The sequence below is a fragment of the Callorhinus ursinus genome, unplaced genomic scaffold (assembly GCF_003265705.2).
Source record: "Callorhinus ursinus isolate GAN/ISIS: 27379988/994484 unplaced genomic scaffold, GSC_fseal_2.0 scaffold38, whole genome shotgun sequence".
Lineage (NCBI taxonomy): Eukaryota > Metazoa > Chordata > Mammalia > Carnivora > Otariidae > Callorhinus > Callorhinus ursinus.
The window spans coordinates 14460012-14480029 of NW_027397100.1; the positions used below are offsets into that span (position 1 = coordinate 14460012).

At 54.7% G+C, this 20018-nt stretch overlaps 1 protein-coding gene across 4 annotated transcripts; it reads left to right on the top strand.

Annotated features, from left to right (window-relative positions):
- The first annotated feature begins 1198 nt into the window (after positions 1-1198).
- Positions 1199-19024, top strand: RBCK1 (RANBP2-type and C3HC4-type zinc finger containing 1). 4 transcript variants are annotated; one of them, XM_025876468.2, is made up of 13 exons: positions 1199-1243; positions 1864-1953; positions 3062-3206; positions 8265-8358; positions 8489-8687; positions 9869-9990; positions 10123-10296; positions 11471-11631; positions 12604-12715; positions 15909-16088; positions 16818-16916; positions 17201-17344; positions 18324-19024. In XM_025876468.2, the coding sequence occupies exons 2-13, from the start codon at positions 1932-1934 to the stop codon at positions 18402-18404; spliced, it is 1533 nt and encodes a 510-aa protein (XP_025732253.1). In that variant the 5' UTR covers positions 1199-1243; positions 1864-1931; the 3' UTR covers positions 18405-19024. The 4 variants fall into 4 exon arrangements, with proteins under 4 accessions (XP_025732253.1, XP_025732252.1, XP_025732255.1 ...); XM_025876467.2 differs by having other exon boundaries at positions 1210-1360; XM_025876470.2 differs by lacking the exon at positions 1864-1953 and having other exon boundaries at positions 1219-1243.
- The last annotated feature ends 994 nt before the right edge of the window (positions 19025-20018 follow it).

Genomic DNA, 20018 nt, shown 5'->3' on the forward strand with positions numbered 1-20018 from the left:
CTTGAGGACCTATTACGTTAGGAACTGTTCTAGATACCAGGAACACAGCAGTGAGCAAAATAGACAAGAGTCCTGGCCTCTAGAAGAGGGAAACAGACAAAAAAAAAAAAAAAACCCAAGATAAATAAGTAAAATATGCCATTAGATAGTAATAGATGCTGTAGGAAAAAAAAAATGAAGCCAGGAAGGAGGATATGAAATGCCGGATGTATGTGGGTGTGTGAAATTTCAGATAGAGTGGATGGGGAAGACTCTTGGGTAAAGACCAAACTAAACGGAGAGAGCAAGCCATAAGGGTATTTCGGTTATGGCATATGCAAAGGCCCTGAGGTGGAGTGTGTCTGCCTTGTTGCAGGACTTAGGAGGCCAATGGGCTTGAGTGGAGTGAGCCAAGTAATCAAGGGAGATCTCACTGAAATGGAGTGGGGAGGCCAGGAAGGGGAGCTCTGACAGGTACCCCTGGAGGTCCCTTACAGGAGGAATTGTCAATTACACACCCCAACAAAGAGTCCTCAGCAGGAAAGTATCAACTACAGGCCCCGACAGGGAAAGATGTGAATTGCATCCCCTACAAGAAATCCACTACCTCTGTAACTCCGCCAATGAGAACCTGTCATCACCCTGAACTCTTGCTTTTCTCCAGTGGATTTTGGCTCAAAGCACCCCTCCCAGTTTCCTCCTTCTCAGTAAAATAATGTTCCTTTGCTTTGTTTGTTAGACTTGCCCATGGTTTTTCATAGCTTGAATGTCCCAGATTGCAATTCTTGGCTATTCCTGAATAAACCCATTTTGCTGGGAAAATAACTGGCTGTTTTATATTTTAGGTTTAACAGTAGAAAAGGAGGGGAGGCAGTTTGCAGGCCGTGGGGAGGACCTCGGCTTTTACTTTGCCATGAGAGTGTTGGGAACTACTGCGAGTGTGTTGAGGAGTGGTTTGATTGACATTCTAGGGACCCTCTGGCAGCAGGTGGAAAATGGACTGCTGGGGCCGAAAGGAGAAGCCGTCAGGTGAGGCCAGAGCTTCCGCTGGTCTTCAGCAAACAGAGCCGGGGATGTGGCTGACCCTCAGGTGCGCGAGTGGGTCCGCGGAGGCTGAGGCGGGGTGGCTCCGCGCTGTGCCCCACCCCAATACCGCCTAATCGCCGCCCCCGGCAGTCATGGCCCCGCCCCCGTCCGGCCCCGCCCCTCCCATCCGGGCCCCGCCCCCGCCCCTTCCCGCGGCGCGGCGGGCGCGGCAGGGCGGGTGAGTGAGGGTCCGGGAGTCTGGGGTCAGCCCAACAGGGGTCATTCCGGTCAAGGTCATTGAGCACCCGGTCATTGAGCCGTGATCCGGAGCAGGGCGGGGATCGCCGGGGACTGCGTAGGTGGCAGCCGCCCCTGGGTGGGCCGGGCGGTGTGTGGGGGCGGAGGGTGTCCGGATGTCCCGACAATCTGCTGCCCCACTTCCGGGGCCTCCACTTTCACTTTCCCTTCCGCTGTAGCTTGCTCTCCTCCCGTCCCCACTGTCTGGGGCCACCCCGGAGGGGAGGGAGTGTGGCTGTAATCCTGGGCGCCAGGGGCGCTCCCAGCAGCGAAGAGTGGGGCCCCTCCCCGGGGGCTAAACAGCGCCTGGCTGTGCGGCGTCCCTCTCATCCCCGCACCAGGCCTGTCTCGTTTCCTCTGTCGCGCATTGTGGGCTTGGCTCTGTGCCGCCTGCCCTTTCACCTCCCACGCGGGGTCCCGGCCGCTTCCCATACCCGGTCCCCGGTGCTTGGGATGTTACCCGATTGCCGCTGGGGACACCAAGGCACAAAGAGGGCTCGGGCCGCGTGGAAGGCCACCGGCGGGGGCTGAGTTGGCTTGTGGTCGTCCGCCCTCTGCCAGGTGACCCAGGGATAGCATTTCTCCGGAGCTGCTGCCCCCGCCCGGGGGGATGGGCGCAACCAAGCCAGATGGACGAGAAGACCAAGAAAGGTGGGCAACCCCTTGAGGCGGCTGGGAAACTTCTGTTAGGAGGTGGGCCCCGGCAGGACCCGGCCTCCCCTCCCCAGAAGGACCCGGGAAGAGGGAGCTTTAACAGTGTCCTTCCTCTACCCACCTGCCCCTCAGTTTCCTTCTTTGGGGCCTGGTTGCTGCCAGAGGCTTTTCATTCAATTATGGGATGCCCCTGAGGCCACCGTGACCCAACTCTGCTGCGATGGGGTAGGGAGCTCCCAGAGGGCACAGGAGACCTCGCAGGCTGGTGGGGGAGACAGATCTCAATGGACCAGAATATCAGGGGCCCTTGCCTCCCCTCTTGCTTCCTCCACCCAGCATTGTAGAACATGTCAAGTCATGTCATCACCCTGCTTAAATCCCCCCACCAGGTGCTCCTCTGTGTTCTTAAAACAGAGGCCAGAGCCCTTGGTTAGCCCACAAGGCCCTTTGGGCTTTATTGACCTCATAGTCTTACCCCATTCACCCCCTTGTTCATTCCGATGGAGCTCCACTGGCTTCTCTCTGTTCTCATCTAACCGTTTCTTGCTCAAGGCCTTTGCCCTTACCTTTCTCTCCACCTGGTATACTCTTCCCTAACTGGGTCTGGACATATGTAGCTTCTCCTTCTGGTCTCAGCTTCAGCGTCACCTCCTCCTAGAGGCCTTCCCTGATCTTACCCTGTTTATTTCCTTGCCAGCATGGATCACAATCTGAATTTTTTTCTGTTGTCTTGTCTCCTTACTTGGCTGGGAGATCCATGAGGAGAGAGACCCTGTTTATCTTATTCACTGCTGAATGCCAGTTTCTACGACAGTGGTTGGTACACAGCAGGAGCTCAATAGATGCTTGTCACATAAGTGAATGGAAGTATGGGGACCTGGGAGTATGAAGGAAACACAGAACCAAATGAACAGAGAGGGGGAATGGGGAGTTTTAGAGAAGGCCTCTCAGAGAAAGGGACTTTTAAGCTGGGTACTGAAGGATATGTAGGAGTTCACCAGGAAGACAGAGGAAGCATCATGTACAAGGGGTCACCACCTCCCTCACCCCCAGCTCCTGAAAGATAAACCCTGTGCTAACCTGCTTCCACTGTGCTGGATTTCAGCCGAGGAGATGGCCCTGAGACTCAGCCGGGCAGTGGCAGGCGGGGATGAAAAGGTGGCAGTGCAGTGTGCCATCTGGCTGGCAGAGCAACGGGTGCCCCTGAGTGTGCGACTAAAGCCCGAGGTCTCCCCAACACAGGACATCAGGTAAGGAGTGCATGGGTGGCCAAAGACTTAGGGTTTCCTGAACCGCAGCAGACCACAATGTATTCTTGCCTATAGAACAGCTATGTTTAGCGGCAGGTTCTGGTGTCAGGAGACCTAGGTTCAAACCCAAGCTCTGTCACTAATCAACTGTGAGGGCTATGGCAAGTCACTTCACCTCTCGGAGTTTCAGGGTTTTTTAAATTTTTAAAATGGGGCAATAATAGTAAGTTATCTCATAGGGTGGTTAGAAGGGGTATTAGAGTGTTAGTCCTCATGTAACAGAAAAAAACCAATAACTGGCATAAATAAGTTTGACGGCAGGCAGTCTAGATGTGGATGGAGGCTGTGCTTCCTGTAGTCCTCAGAGACTCATGCTTCTGTCCTGTTTTTCTGTCATTCATGGACTCCATTCTGAGGTTTGCTTCATGGTCCAAAATAGCTGTTCCAGCTCTAGCCATCACATCAGCATTCTTGTCAGCAGGAAGGAGAAAGGTGTGGTTTCTCTCCTGATCAGATCTGGGTGGGGGGGGGACCCAAATGTGAGGCCACCCAGTCGGGTGGGAGCTGGCGGCCCCGGGAGGTGAAAGAATTCACCCTAGGCCAAATAAAGGAGACAGAAGTTTATTGAATACACTGCAGGGGAGCGGTGGGTGGGACAGCAGAACAGACTATCTGCAGTGAGGCTGGGTAGGGGGCGGTAGTTACAGGGCAAAGTGGGGAAGTAGGGGACTGAGAACTGATGGAATTTTCCCTTTATTGGTAATTGTGTCTGGTGTAAGTAACCCATTGTCAGCTAGGGCTATGCGGATTTTGAGGTGGGTCGCTTAATGAGCCTATTTGTGTTCAGCTTTGGTGGTTGCTGTGGGCCCTTTTGCCTTGATCAAGTTTCCATTGCTCCAGCTTGTTGTCCCAAAGCGGCCTCTACAGAAGGGAAGAAGGACACCCCCTCCTACACTTAAGAGCACATGGCTCAGAAAGTCGCACTTTTTCTACTGAGTTCCTGCAGACCAGAACTTATTCCCACAGCCACACTCAGCTTGAAGGGAGGCTGTGAAATGTGACCAGGTATCCAACTAGAATTCAGGGGTTCTGTTAGCAAGAGAAGCAAGGGAGGATGGATACGGTTAGTCTTTCTCCAGGAGACTTAAGCTTGATGTTGTAATGCTTAGCACTGTGCCTCGCACGTATCAGTCACTCAACAAACGGCAGGGTTTATCTTTCTCCTGCTGCTTTTTTGCTGCTGCATACATAGTAAGACAGTAGTTTCATAGTTGTGATTTTCAATGATCCTGGTGGATCCCATTTGATTTTTTAATGGTTTCATTGAGATATAGTTGACATACCATACAATCCAACAATTTAAAGTGTATAGTTCAAGGCTTTTAGTATATTCAGAGTTGTGCAACCATCACCACAATCAATTATAGAACTTTTTTTTTTTAAGATTTTATTATTTATTTGAGAGTGAGAGCAGGAGCAGGGGGAGCGGCAGAGGGAGAGGGAGAAGCAGACTCCATGCTGAGCAGAGAGCCTCATGAGGGGCTTGATCCCAGGACCCTGGGATCATGACCTGAGCTGAAGGCAGACGCTTAACCGACTGAGCCACCAAGGTGCCCCACTTATAGACCGTTTTTTCACCCCCTGCAGAACCCCGGTCTGTGCTTATTAGTAGTCACTCCTCATCTCCCTGCCTTTCCGCAACCCCAGCCTTAGGCAGCCACTGATCTGCTTATCTCCAGGGGTGTGCCTAGTCTAGATATTTCATATAAATGGAATCATACGACATGTGGCCTTTTGCGTCTGGCTTCTTTCACTTAGCATAATGTTTTCTTAATTCATCCGTGTTGTAGCATGTATCAGAACTTTATTCCTTTTATCTTTGTTTATTTATTATTATTTTTTTAAGTAGGCTCCCCTAAACGTGGAGCCCAGTGCAGGGCTTGAACTCACGACCCTGAGATCAAGAGTTGGATGCTTACCGACTAAACCACCCAGGTGCCCCAGAACTTTATTTCTTTTTGTTGCTGAATAATAATCCACTGTATGGATATACCATATTTTCTCTATTAATCATTTGATGGACATTTGGGTTTTTTCCACTTTTCAGCTAATATTGAGTAATGCTGCTGCTGGGAACATTTGTGTCCACCTTTTACATGGACTTTTTTTTTTCCAGTTTTACTGAGATATCACTGACATATAACATTGTATTAGTTCAAGGGGATGTGATATTGTGATTTATAATAAGGAATACATATTTGGTCTTTGTCCTTTCCTGGCACAGACCTCCCCAGAACTTTGTAAGTGATGAGAATGGTAGAGGTGCCTTTTGTTATGTGAATGAGGTGACTTTTGGAATGTCCCCAGATCACCGAAGAATAGGGGCGAGTCACCAGAGCAACCAAGCCCCATGATTAGCGGGTTGGGACTTCCAGTCCCATCCCCCTGACCTCCTGGGAGGGGACAGGGGCTGAGGTTGCATCAGTCCCCAGTGGCAGCGGTTTAATCAGTCATGCGTATGTAATGAAATCTTCATAAAAACTGAAAAGGACAGGGTTCAGAGAGCTCCTGGGTTGGTGAACACATGGAGATTTGGGGAGAACGGTACAGTCCAAGAGGGTACGGAAGCTCCTCACCCCTTCCCATTTACCTTGCCCTATGTGTCTCTTCCATCTGGCTGTTCCTGAATTATATCCTTTTATAATAAACCAGTGATCTAGTAAGTAAAATGTTCGAGTTCTAGGAACTGCTCTAGCAAATTAATTGAACCTGAGGAGTGGACTGTTGGAACCCCCAACTCTATAGCTGGTGGGACAGCACAGGTGACAACCAGGGCTTGTGATTGGCATGGGGGAGGGGCAGTCTCATCGGGCTGAGCCCTCAACCTGTGGACGCAGCTGCTGTCTCTGGGTCGATAGGATCAGAATTGAGTTGCAGTATAGGACGCCCTACTGGTGCTCGAGAATCGCTGGGGGCTGTGTGAGGAGCTCCCCTCTTCCCGTCCACACGTTGGAAGTGGAGGCTCAGATTCATTTTAGATGGATGCCATATGATTTGGTACATGTGTGTATTGTGCAGTGATGACCACAATAATTTAACGTCCATTGCCTCACATACTTACAGATTATTATTATTTTTAAGTAATCTCTGCGCCCAACATGGGACTTCAACTCACCACCCCGAGATCAAGAGTCCATGTTCTAGGGGTGCCTGGGTGGCTCCGTCTGCCTTTGGCTCAGGTCATGATCCCAGGTGGGCTCCCTGCTCGGCGGGGAGCCTGCTTCTCCCTCTCCCTCTGCCTGCCGCTCCCCCTGCTGTGCTCTCTCTCTCTCTCTCTCTCTCTCTCTCTCTCTCTCTCTGTCAAATAAATAAATAAATAAAATCTTAAAAAAAAAAGGAGTCACATGCTCTACTGACTGAGCCAGCCAGGCACCCCTATTTTTTCTTGTGATAAGAGCTTTTAAGGGGCGCCTGGGTGGCTCAGTCGTTAAGCGGCTGCCTTCGGCTCGGGTCGTGATCCAGGGTCCTGGGATCGAGGCCCGCATCGGGCTCCCTGCTCGGCGGGAAGCCTGCTTCTCCCTCTCACACTCCCCCTGCTTGTGTTCCCTCTCTCGCTGTGTCTCTCTCTGTCAAATAAATAAATAAAATCTTTAAAAAAAAAAAGTTTTTAAGACTTATTCTGAGCAATATTTAGACATACAACAGAGTATTGTTAACTATAGTCACCGTGCCGTACATTACCTCCCCATGGCTTGTTTATGAACGCGGATTCATTAGCACACCTAACAATAATTAAGGAATTATTAGCAATAATTCCTTAAAATCCTCTAATACTGTTTATATTAAAATTTCCCTGATTATCTCATTAACAATTTTTATAGTAGGTTTGTTCCCGTCAGGAGCCAAAGGAGATCTATGCGTAACATTTCTTAATATCGTCCTTTTTATTCCCCTTCTCTTTTTATGCCATTAATTTAAGAAACCGGGTCTTGGACTTCCAGAATTTTCCCACATTCTGGATTTCTTAATTGCTGTCTCAGCCTGTCATTTAGGATCTCCAGTTTTTCTTGTGAACTTGGAGCTGGAGCTGAAGGTTAGGTTAGTCAGGAGTCACGTTTTACATTTCCGGGAGCTTGTCCTCACGTACTGATTGCTCCTTGCTCTTCTTGTTCTGTATTCGGATTTTTCTGTTTCTTTTGGGATCAGTTTTGTTTTGTTTTTGTTCTTGTTTTTTTTTTTTAATATTTATTTATTTATTTTAGAGAGCGAGAATGAGAGAGAGAGAGCACACGAGAGGGGGGAGGGTCGGAGGGAGAAGCAGACTTCCCGCTGAGCAGGGAGCCCGATGCGGGACTCAATCCCGGGACTCCGGGATCATGACCTGAGCCGAAGGCAGTCGCTTAACCGACTGAGCCACCCAGGTGCCCCTTTGTTCTTGTTTTTTATCTTAGCCCTTCCTTTTCATGCTTTTGATCTTCCAGAAATGTTGAAGGGTCCTTGAGAAGGCTGGTGTTTCTCTGGAATGACATCGGCTTGGAATCCTGCCTCTCACAGTCATTCAGTGCTTATGCAGTAGAGTCAGTGTGACCTGGCTGTGCCTCGGGTTTTTATCCATAAAGCAGCGGTGACAGCAGTATCTGCCTCATGGGTTCATGGAGAGGATTAAATGAGCTAAAACATATGAAGTGCTTTGACCTGTCTTGGCATATAGTGGTTGGCTGTTGGTGGCTTGGCTAGGGACCAAAGGACAGAATGAGAGAGGAGGCTGCAGAGCCGGGAGGGGCCGATTGCAGAGGCCCTGGTGTGCCGCGGTGAGCGTGGATCTGATTCTCAGAGCAGTGCCAAGCCATTGCAGGGGCTCACGCGGTGGGTTCTGATCAAGAAGGAAGCCCAGTGCTGTGGGAATCCAGGAAAGGCCCCTACCCCAGGGTGTGTGTGTGGGGGGGGGCGTGGGCGTGTGCACTTGTGTCTGTACACATGCGTACGCGTGCACAAGTGGGCAGACACGTCTGTGCCAATAGCTGGCGGCCGGGGTTGGACCTGTGACCTTCTCCGCAGGCTGTGGGTGAGCGTGGAGGATGCTCAGATGCACACAGTCAGCATCTGGCTCACCGTGCGTCCTGACATGACCGTGGCTTCCCTCAAGGACATGGTGAGTTGGCAGGGGGCGGGGCCACACTAAAGGGACATATCAGGGCACATGCTTCCCATTTTGCTTCTACCTCTCTTTACTCTGATCCTTCCTTTTCACTCTCCCACTCTCCATACCCTGCGCCCCCCAGGTATTCCTGGACTACGGCTTTCCGCCTGTCCTGCAGCAGTGGGTGATTGGGCAGCGGCTGGCCCGGGACCAAGAGACCCTGCACTCCCATGGGGTGCGGCGGAATGGGGACAGTGCCTACCTCTATCTGCTGTCAGCCTGCAACACCTCACTCAACCCTCAGGAGCTGCAGCGGGAGAGGCAGCTGCGGATGCTGGAAGGTGAGGCTCTCCCTCTGAGCGCCATGGGACTCACCTGAGATCGCAGGGTGAGAGGGAGCAGAGCCCGAGGCTTTTGGTCAGGAGCCCTCACTGGGAGGACCTTATGCATAGCGGGGAAGAGAGGACAAAGGGTACCCCGGAGGGAGCCATTTCAGAGCCATTTTGAGAGCAGCTGGTCTGGGGGAGGAGTGGGGCTGAGTTCACTCCTGGCTCCGGCATTCATCAGCTGTACGACCTCAGGCACGTCCCGTCCTGTCTCTGTTCCTCGGTTTCTAAATCTGTACATTGGATATGATGATGACAGTAATAGCGTTTATTCTAAATTTTTTGCTTATCATCTGAAAGTATATCAGACTTATAGAAAAGTTGCAACATTGTACAAAGAACTGTATAACAAATTCCCAAGTACCTTTCATGTGGATTCCCCAAAATATTAACATTTCATCACAATTACTTTGCTTTGTCATTCTCTCTATATAATTATTTGTATATGTCTAAATTTTTTCTGAGCTGTTGGGAAGTTGCAGACATGATGTCCCTCTCGTCTAAATACTTAAGTGTTCATGTTCTTGGAAAAGGGATCATTTTCTTACATTACCACATGCAACTACCAAATTTAGGAAATTAACAATGATGAAATACTGTTATCTAATCCACAGATGTTACCCAGATTTTACCAGTTGTTGCACGAATGTCCTTTGTAGCCAGACACCTGGCAGTGGCGTCATGTCTCTCAGGGTGTTTCAATCTTTGGTGTCCTCAGTCTTCCTTTGACTTTCCTGATATTTGAAGAGTCTGGCCAGTTTTGTTTTTTGTTTTTTTCCTGTCCACTATCCCCTCGTGAATGGATGCAGATTCAGTATTTGTCAGGAGCATCTCAGAAGTGATTGTGCCTCTAGGTGCATGACTTCAGGAGCATAGGAGGCCGGTTTTTAGGCCCGGGGTTTTAAGCCCCTTTTTAAGCCACGGGCTCACAGGAGCACTCACGGGTGGAGGAGGGACCCTGACCCTGTAGGACCCCCACATTCAGCCAGGTCTAGGCTCACTTGAGGAACCGAGTTGGACTCCCCCGGGGAGGAGGGAGCGGTGCGGGGGGGTGGGGGGGCCGCAGGGCGCCTGGCTGGCTCAGAGTGTGCACAAAGTGGGCTGCCTGGATCTGCCACCCCCTAAACCCTCCCTAGATCTGGGCTTCAAGGACCTCACGCTGCAGCCCCGGGGCCCTCTGGAGCCCACCCCCACGAAGCCCGGAGTCCCCCAGGAGCCGGGGCGGGGCCAGCCCGACGCCACGCCCGAACCCCCGCCGGTAAGCCGCCCCTGCCTCGCGTGCTGGTGACCGCGCGCCCCAGCCCCGCCCCCGCCTCCGCGCTCCCGGGCCCCGCCTCCGCCCGACTGCCCGCGCGGTGCTCAACCCCCCACTCCCCGACTCTGCTCCCAGGTGGGCTGGCAGTGCCCCGGCTGCACCTTCATTAACAAGCCCACGAGGCCCGGCTGCGAGATGTGCTGTCGGGCGCGGCCTGAGGCCTACCAGGTCCCTGCCTCGTACCAGCCCGACGAGGAGGAGAGAGCGCGCCTGGCGGGCGAGGAGGAGGCGCTGCGCCAGTACCAGCAGGTGGGCGCGGAAGTCCCGGGACAAACACGCGCAGACCGGGCGGGGAGGCGTAGGACTGGAAGGGAGGCACCTCCGCATTGCCGCTCCTCCCGCGTTGCCGCCTTGCCCCCTCCTGAGCCCACCGCTGGTGCTGACTCTGCACGTGACTGTGACTCGCCCTCTCCTGGAGGTCTTAGGTGCTGAGACCCTGCTCCCTGGCTGTGATCACATGCCCCGCCCCCATTGGGGCTGTGGCTCCGCCCCTAGCTTTGACTTCCACACCCACTGTGCAGACAACTCCCCTGGCTGTGACTCCGGTACCCTAGCTCTGACCATGCTTTTGTCCACCTCCTTATCCGCCTGTGACCTAGCTCCTGCTCCACTCAGACGTCACCTCACCCTGGACCCTACTATTCCTGACACCCTCCCTCCCTGTTGTGATTCACCCCTGACTTCCTATGAGCCTGGACCCAGCCTTTCACCTCTCCCTGCGAGGTTGACCCGCCCTCTGTCCTGCCCCTCCCATAGCTCTGCCCCCGATCCTTACACAAGCCCTGATGACACAGATACCAGATCCTGAGTGTTCCCCATTCTGATCGGATGCCCCCCAACCCTCACCTGCATTCCCCTTGGATCCAGTGCTGTCCTTGCCTCGCCCCAGCCATGACCTCATTCGTGGTCTTACCTACAGTCTTGGCCCAGACCCTGTCCTCTCCCGTCTTGCCTTGCTCCCTAGCTTTATTACCACCTCCATACCCCTGACCCACTCTGTGACTTTGACCGGCTCCGACCCCACCCCCTGCCCAGCCCTACCCTGCTTCTTGGCAGGGATGTGAGCCCTGTTACCCTAGACTGCCCCCTCAGACCTTAACCCCCTTCCTTTCCCTACCGCATCACTCCCTCGCGTGGCTTGACCCCTGGTTGCAGCCCCGGCCTGCCCCAGCCTGCCCCAGCCTGGCCCGCCTCCCGCCCGTGGCTTCCCCCCTCGCCTCCAGGCCCCGCGCTGGCCCCACCCTTCCCAGCATTTCGTCTCCTGCCCACGGCCAGGCCACCCCCACCCCCACCCCCACCCAGGGATCCTGCCTCGCCCCCAGCTTTGCCCCGCCTCCGGGGTCTGACCTGGTCCCGCCCCCTTCATGGTCTGCCCCTCCCCTGAGTCCCTGACCCGCCCCGCGGCCCCACCCCGTGTGCCCAGCGGAAGCAGCAGCAGCAGGAGGGGAACTACCTGCAGCACGTCCAGCTGGATCAGAGGAGCCTGGTGCTGAACACCGAGCCCACCGAGTGCCCCGTGTGCTACTTGGTGCTGGCGCCCGGCGATGCCGTGGTGCTGCGTGAGTGTCTGCACGCCTTCTGCAGGTGCGGCCCCCACCCCCACCCCCAGCAGGGCCGCGTTTCTCGCAGCCGCCGGTTACCGTAGGGCTGAGAGTGGGTGGGGCCCGTGCGCTTACATCTCATTGGATGGCCGCAAAAACCTGCGAGGTAGGCGCTGTCTCCGCATTTTGCCAAGGAGGCTTGTGGGGTGCAGAGAGGCCTGCCGCCCCCTCACGGCCACACTGCTCAGGCCTACTGGTTCCCGCTCTCTGCCTGGCTGGTGGGCAGGCTGCCAGCCCTGGGCTCTGGAAACGGGGTCCTCCTTCGTCACAGCAGGTGTTTGTTGAATGGCCCCTGGGTGCCAGGGACTGGGCTAGGCCTAGGGATCCAGGGTTGGACACAAAAGCTGTTCCTGCTTCCTGGAGCTTACCTTCCAGTGGAGAGGCTGCTGGTAATCAAATCATGAGTTGTATACTTGTAAATTGTGTCAGATCTAAGTACCGGTGAGTTACGAAGAAAGAAAACCCAGGGGCTCTGCTTCAGGAGGGGGTCAGGGAAGCCCCACGGGAGGTAGCACTTGCACAGAGACCAGAAGCTGTGGTGCAGGGGTGTGCCTGGCCCATCTGCGGCAAGCAGGGGTCGGTGTGGCCAGAGCAGAGGGATGGACAGAGAGGTGTTAGGGAGGACCTGTCCCTGGGGCTCTTGCGAGCCGTAGTGAGGGGTGCAGGTTTGTTCTGGGCAGGTTGGGGTGGGGGGCTGCTGGGGACAGGTGGACACAGGGATCCCAGTGAAGCTGTGCCCACAGTCCTCCCGGCGAGGGGTGATGGGGGCCTAGACCAGAGCAGTGGGGGTGGTGGCGGGGTAGACAGAGGTGGAGGGCTTGCTGATGGCTTTGTGGGAGGGATAGGAAGGGAGGTACTGAAGAAAAGCCTCCCTGGGGTCAGGCCTCACCACGTGAGGAGTCAGATGGGGTTCAGATGACCCTAACCTCCACTCCTCACCCCACTCCCCCTCCAGGGAGTGTCTGCAGGGCACCATCCGCAACAGCCAGGAGGCCGAGGTCTCCTGCCCCTTCATTGACAACACCTACTCGTGCTCAGGCAAGCTGCTGGAGAGAGAGATCCGGGCGGTAAGGCCTGGGAGCCCCGGGGGGGGGGGGGCACGCCCTGGGCCGGCACATCTTGGACAGCACACATCTATCCAGAGCCTTCTGCGTGGGATGCTGGGGGCCAAGCAGTGAGGAGGACAGGACTTGGGGGGTGTAGCTGGTAAAGAAACCACTGTTGTGAGGGGAAGACGGCAGAGGCGTTAGGTGTGGGGCAACTGGGCCCATTGGCCCCGGCGACCTCACGTCAGGTACTCAGCCGATGCCTTGCTTTTCTCACTTCAGTTAGGGTCGAAGATAGTTTCTTCAAAGCCTGTGAAGAATATAAGAGAAGGGTGTGTGTAAAGATTCTAGAGTAGTGCTTTGACACATGGTGGGTGAGCCCTTGTATCAGTTTGTTTTTGTTGCGTAACAGGTTTTCCAGACATAGTGTCTTCAGACAACCACTGTTCATTTCGTTCGTGAATCTGCAAGTTAGTCATTGGGGTTGGGCTTAGCCAGACGATTCTTTTTTTTTTTTTTAATTTTTTTATTGTTATGTTAATCACCATATATTACATTATTAGTTTTTGGTGCAGTGTTCCATGATTCATTGTTTGTTCATAACACCCAGTGCTCCACGCAGAACGTGCCCTCTTTAATACCCATCACCAGGCTAACCCATCCCCCACCCCCCTCCCCTCTAGAACCCTCAGTTTGTTTTTCAGAGTCCATCGTCTCTCATGGTTCGTCTCCCCCTCTGACATACTCCCCTTTTCTTCCTCTCCTGTTATCTTCTTCTTTTTCTTTTTTCTTAAAATATGTTGCGTTATTTGTTTCAGAAGTACAGATCTGTGATTCAACAGTCTTGCACAATTCACAGCGCTCACCGTAGCACGTACCCTCCCCAATGTCTATCACCCAGCTACACCAACCCTCCCACCCCCCAACCACTCCAGTAACACTCAGTTTGTTTCCTGAGATTAAGAATTCCTCATATCAGTGAGGTCATGTGATACATGTCTTTCTCTGATTGACTTATTTCACTCAGCATAACACCCTCCAGTTCCATCCACGTCGTTGCAGATGGCAAGATCTCATTCCTTTTGATGGCTGCATAATATTCCATTGTGTATATATACCACATCTTCTTTATCCATTCATCTGTCGATGGGCATCTTGGCTCTTTCCACAGTTTTAGCCAGACGATTCTTGTAGCAACTGATTTTTCTAGCTCCTGCTGGGCCTGGCCGGCCTCAGGTGGGTTTAGCTGGTGGGTCAGCTGTCCTGGACTGATTCATGATGGCCTCACCTGCAGTGGCAGGGGGTGCGGCTGGGCCTCTTTCCACTTTGCTCTCTCGCTGGGTCAAGCTGGCCAGGCCAGCTCCCCGGCTGATGGTCCTCAGGTTACAAGAGCAGCCAGCAGGGGGCTCCAGTGCAAGAGTACCTCCCCTCTTCGCTCCCTTGCTGCCCTCCCACTGAGCATGCTCAAGCCCAGAGTCCCTGCCAGAGGGGACCCCCCAAGGGTGTGGCATCAGGGAGACATGAATAAATGGGGCCATTCCTCCAGCAGTCCGTTCCAGTGCTGTAGGCGTCCCGGCGAGCGCATTCACTGTTACTATTATCAATATTATTACCAAGTTCTCACCCTTCTGTGAGTCTCCATATCCCTACCTGGAAAATTGACCATTGGGCTTCATTCATGGTTTTTAAACTGCTGGGAAGGGCCTTCTCAGAAATGGGCATCTTGGGATTCCCAGGCCAAAACACGAGGCAGGGTCAAAGGTGGCTGAGGTCCACATGGGAGACCCCACAGGCACATCCCCAAGACCTCTGTTCCTCCTGCCTCTCCCTTAGGATCCTGCTTCTGCGAACCTCCTTGACTGCTCCTAGTATTTCCTGGAGCCCAGGGGGTCTACCTCAGCTGAAAAGGTGGGGGGGGGCAGAAAGGGTAGAGCTTGGGGAACTTCCACCTACACCAAGAACAGCCCCTTTTATCTGTTGTCTGTGGGGCATCAGGGAAGGGCGGCTTCAGGGGATTGCTAAGGCCTTCTCACTGCGGCCTGGAAAGCTCCCAGACATGGAGTCAGTCATTCCATATGTCCTGGCACCCATGGTGATTACCCAGAGGTTTTTCCTTGAGGTCCATCCCTGCCAAGGGCATTGTGATGGGACCGGAGTTCCTGCCAAGGGGCTGCAGGGCCCATGCTTCCCCAGAGCCCTTGGGGGTTGACCCAAGACTCAGAGAAGGTCAGGTGTGGCAGAGGGAAAAAGGGGCAGGGATCAGCAGCGTAATGCAGTGGAGGTTATCTTTACAAAACACATGCCTAAACCACATAGAACAGGAACAGAAATCAAAGAGAAAAGTCACCCACAACCCTGCCACCCCAGGGAATCCCTGACTGCATTTTCCTGTTTCCCTTGGTGTCTGTGGGCAGACATAACTTTATTCCTTTTTAAATCAAGTTTACTAAAGGAAACTTGGCATGCAATAAAATGCGCCCTTATAAGCATGCAGTTGGGTGAGTTTTGGCAAATGTAACTCTTGTAACCACCACCCAATTCAGATATAGAAAGTAGGCATGATTTTTTCTTCATTGTTACCAGCATGGATATAACAACTTTTGCTCTTTTGCCGTAGAATTTTTCTAAGGATTATCATAAATCTTATGGCATCTATTTTGCTTACACCTCTTCTTGTAATAATTCCCGTTTCTCCGTTTGTAATGAATGCTTCAAGGAACGTTTTCCATACTGTCTCTTCTTATATATTCTATGCTTAGGATAAACTCAGTGGAAGTGGACTGAGGCCCAATGGGTCGGAGAAATTTTGTTGAAACACAGCTGCCACGTTGCTTTCCCAGAGTGTGATGTACCAGAATACTAGCTTAACCACATCTTCCCCAGCATTGCCATTTATTATTTTTGTTCATTTTTTTCCTTAAATGTATACATAACAAAATTTACCATTTTTCTTGTTTTTTTTTCATTTTTACTATTTTTAAGTGTACAGGTCTGTGGTATTAAGTACACTGACACTGTTGTGCAACCATCACCACCATCCATCTCTAGAACTTATAATCCACTTTTGAATGGAGTGGTGCAAAGTAAAGAGCCGGAGCTAGGTTGGACTTTATGGGTTGGGGGCTTCCTGGAGGATATTTGGGGGCAGGGAGGGCCCTCATCGGCTATTCTGCACCCCGAGCAAACCGGGCTGTGGGTTGTGGCCTTTTGGCAGCTGCTGCCCCCCGAGGATTACCAGCGGTTTCTGGACCTGGGTGTCTCCATCGCGGAAAACCGCAGTGCCTTTAGCTACCACTGCAAGACCCCGGACTGCAAGGGATGGTGCTTCTTTGAGGATGATGTCAACGAGTTTACCTGCCCGGTGTGCTTCCACGTCAACTGCCTGCTCTGTAAGGTGGGGACAGGGACCGTGCTGTCCATCCCCCTCGTCCTGCCAGGAGCTCACTGCAGTTCAGTGCTTGTTCTCCTGGGAAAGGAGCTGTGACACTGGCCTGTCAGGACAGATAGCTGCATGTCCGTGATGGGGCCTGACCTGGGCCCCATACTGAGCCTAAGCCTTGGACCAAGCCCTGGCCCTTCATGGAACCTCAACCTAGACTGAGCCTCAGCCCAGGACTGAGTCCTGACCCTGGCCTCTAACTGAATCCCGATCTCAGTCACAGACCAACCCCAACGCTGGCCCCAGATGGAGTCTTGCCGGACCCTGACCTCATGCCCCTCCCTCCCCTCATCATCTCAGCACTTGACCACCGAAGAGACTGGTCTTGGGCGAGTAGACAGGTCTGAGCCTGGTCACAGCCTAAGTAAGCTTGGTTGCGGAGCATCGGGCCTGTGATCAGGGCAGTCTGGCCAGGGACGGAGGGGCTGCAGTCGTGGGGAGAGGGGGTGTAGGGATTTCTCTGCCCTCCGGACTTGGCATATGTGGGTATTATTATCATCATATGGGACGACCCTGGCCTCCCCTCCCTGGCCTCCGTGTTCTCTTCCCTAAAATGGGTGCTTGGTGTATAAAGCGAGGCCCTGTCCGGGCCATCGTCTGGAGGCATTAAGTGCCCCCTCACGTCCCTCAGCCTCTTAACCCCTCGAGGAACCTTCTCACCTCGTGCCCCTCACCGCACTGCAGGCCATCCACGAGCAGATGAACTGCAAGGAGTACCAGGACGACCTGGCCCTGCGGGCTCAGAATGACGTGGCCGCCCGGCAGACGACAGAGATGCTCAGGGTGAGGCAGGGTCGGGGCTGAGGGCCTGGAGGTTGCAGCGCTGGGAGCTCTCCGCGGGTGGGGGGCTTCTCAGAGAGCGCTCTCACCCCGTTCTCGTGTCATCACCATCCAGAAATGGGAGCTACTTAGGACAGGTGGGCGGGTGGCAAGCAGCAGGAAGAGGTCCACAGACACGAGGCCTGGTGGAGCCGCGGAGGAGAGTGAGCCCGGACTCCAGAGGGGAGAGCCGGCTTCCCTCTGCAGGGGGCGGGAGCTGAAGCGCGCCCCCCCCCCCCCCCCCCCAGTCGATGCTGCAGCAGGGCGAGGCCATGCACTGCCCGCAGTGCCGGATCGTGGTGCAGAAGAAGGACGGCTGTGACTGGATCCGCTGCACTGTGTGCCACACGGAAATCTGCTGGGTCACCAAGGGCCCGCGCTGGGGACCCGGGGTGAGTCCTCTGGAGACCAGAGGCTTGGGGGTGCTAGGGGAGGTGCCCTGGTGGCCTTGCCCGAGAACGGGGGACAGCCCCTGGGCCAGATCCGACCACTGCCTGTATTTGTCCAGCTGGTAAAGTAAGAACGTTTTTTACATTTTTTTAAGTGTTTGCAAAGTACCAAGAACAGAAGACTATCTTGTGAGCTGTGAAATGATATGAAATCCAAGTGTCCTGTCCCTAAGTAGCGTGTTCTGGGAGCACAGCCCAGTACCTCCGTTGTGTCCTGTCTGCGGCCGCATTTGGCCCACAAAGGCCGGGACCATATGGCCCCAGAAGCCTGAAGGAACCGGCCCTTTACGGAAAAAGCTGGCTGACCCCTCCCCCCCGCCCCCGCCCAGGGCAGCGATGAGGAGTCGGTCTGGGGTCCGAGGCGGGTCCGAGGCGAGCGGGCCGGTGGTGGGCGCACCCTGGCCTTGGGGTTAGGCTGCTCATCTGTAACGTGGGGACGCTGGCAGGGCCTCTCCCGCCTTCTCCTGAGTCAGCTGAAAACGTGCAAGGGAGGTGCTCCGCGGGCTGGCTGTGGTGAGCGCTGCACGGAAGGCAGCTGTCTTTACTGGGAGTCTGTTTCTGGAGACGGGGGCTTGTCCTTCCGTCCAGGTGGACACCAGGACAGACGGAGGCAGAGGGAGCCGCCCTGTCTCTGGGGCCCGGGTGCGGGGCCCACCCAGGATATGCAAAGATCTGTCACATCCTTTGTCTCCTCTGGGTCCAGGGGAGTGTAGACTGAGACCATGTAATTGGGGGCGCTGTGGGAGCCCAGAAAGGTCTTACTGACTGCCTCCATCAGGTAGCTGAGGCCGGGGGGGCCGTTCATAGCAGGAGGACCGGCCCGAGCAAAGGCCCGGGGTGGGGGCGTGCAGTGCTTTGAGGGTGTGATGGAGGGAGGGCACTGTCTTCACTGTCGTGACCTTCTCTCCTCCCCACCCTCCAGGGCCCGGGAGACACCAGTGGGGGCTGCCGTTGCCGGGTGAATGGGATTCCTTGCCACCCCAGCTGTCAGAACTGCCACTAGCTGAGGATGGCCTGGTCCCCACGCTGACCCAGCCCCACATCCCCATGCTGCTGTGGGACAGGGCTGGTGCTTTGGCTCTGATTTCTTCCCTGGGAGATGCCTTTGCGCATGGCTGAGACAGGCCTTGTAGAGACCAAGGCCCCCGAGCTGTGCGGAGGGCTTTGTTTGCAAGGGGTGTTGCAGGGGGCCCTGCCTAAGCTTGTGGTCGGTGTTGTCCATGGCTGCGTCTGCCCCAGGGCCTTTGCCCTTCCTCTGGGGCTTGCCGGCCAGACCTCTCAGCTCTTCTCTGTGGCTCTTCCCTCCACCTGACCCAGACTTAAACACAGCCCTGCTGGATGGAGCCTCTGAGAGCCCCGTGTGAGTCCACGCTCTCCCCCTTCCACCGCCCTCGTCTGCTGAACGCTGAGCACCCAGAGCCCACCGCTTCCCCATCGGCTCTCTGGGGCTGACTCTCCTCTGTCTTTGCTGTCGGAGGCCTGTGGTGTGTTAGACAGCTGCTGCTAAGCCCGTTCGGAGCCAGGGGGAGACCTGGCGGTGTCTAAAGCACAGCGCATCAAGTTCAGCTTCCATGTCTCCCTCTTTGCTGCCTGTGTAAGCTAATTAAAATGGCTTTCCAGGAAGGGATGCGTGTGATGTCATAAGGGGGCGTGAAAGCGTCACGGGCTGGGACCCTGCACACGGGCAGGATGGCGAGCTCCGTGGGCACTGAGGCAGGGCCCGGTAGCCCCTGGCAGTGGTGGAGCGAGGGTGTGACCTGCACGGGGATCCTTGCCCCGGTCGAGGCACTCCTGTGCCCACTTGAGGGGCTGCACGCTCTTGGGTCAGGCAGGAAGTGGGTATGCAGATGGGTCCTTGCGGGGGGAGGGCGAGGACGGCAGGCCAGCCTTGCTGCAGCCCTGTGGGCTTGGAGGACAGCGATCTTTCAGGAACACGTGAAGCTGCTGCGGTTGAGGGGCGGGGCTGGCCATCCCCATTTTAATACCTCAGGCAAGATGGCACAGTTTTGGTGTCAGTCTGTGCTGGTCAGAGATGAAAGAGATGGAAGTTTTGCTGCCTTCTCTGACCAAGCCCCCTTCCCTGTTGAGATCCGGTACTTGATGGTGAACACATCGTCTGAGCTTCCATGTGGATCACCGTCAAGACAGGCGGAGGGCGTCTCTGCCCTTCAAGGCCTGCCTGGATTCCAGGCTCCAGAAGTTGGGGCGTGTGGCTTGGGCTGGGGCTGGGGGCTGGGGCAGGGCTCGTTCTGGTCCCCGGAGGCTCAAGCGTTGACCCCAGGCACTGGGAGCAGAGAGTCCTCTGAGAACATGAGTGAGGGTCTTGTGCTCTGCCAGCCTCGCTGCCCTGGGAGGAAGAAAGGGTCAGACAGAGCCCCTGCCGGGGAGGAGAGCAGGGCTGCAGCACAGTGAGATGGGGCCCGGTGGGGGCGGGAGGTATTCTGTCCCCAGCTCCCTCCGCCCCCACCCCCCCCACCCCTGCACGAGGGCCAGTGTCTCGCAGCCCTCAGGGGCCTGAGCGCAACAGTTAAGCAGAGACCTGTTCTCTCAGTACAGGCTGTAACCAGTCTCCCCAGTATTTTATTTTTTTAAAGATTTTATTTATTTGACAGACACA

Bases quoted from the DNA above. Each gene is read 5' to 3' on its own strand.
- RBCK1 (XM_025876468.2), top strand. From the start codon at position 1,932: ATGGACGAGAAGACCAAGAAAG. The intron at 8,359-8,488 runs GTGAGTTGGCAG...TGCGCCCCCCAG, and splicing joins TGGCTTCCCTCAAGGACATG to GTATTCCTGGACTACGGCTT. The intron at 17,345-18,323 runs GTGAGTCCTCTG...CCCACCCTCCAG, and splicing joins GCCCGCGCTGGGGACCCGGG to GGCCCGGGAGACACCAGTGG.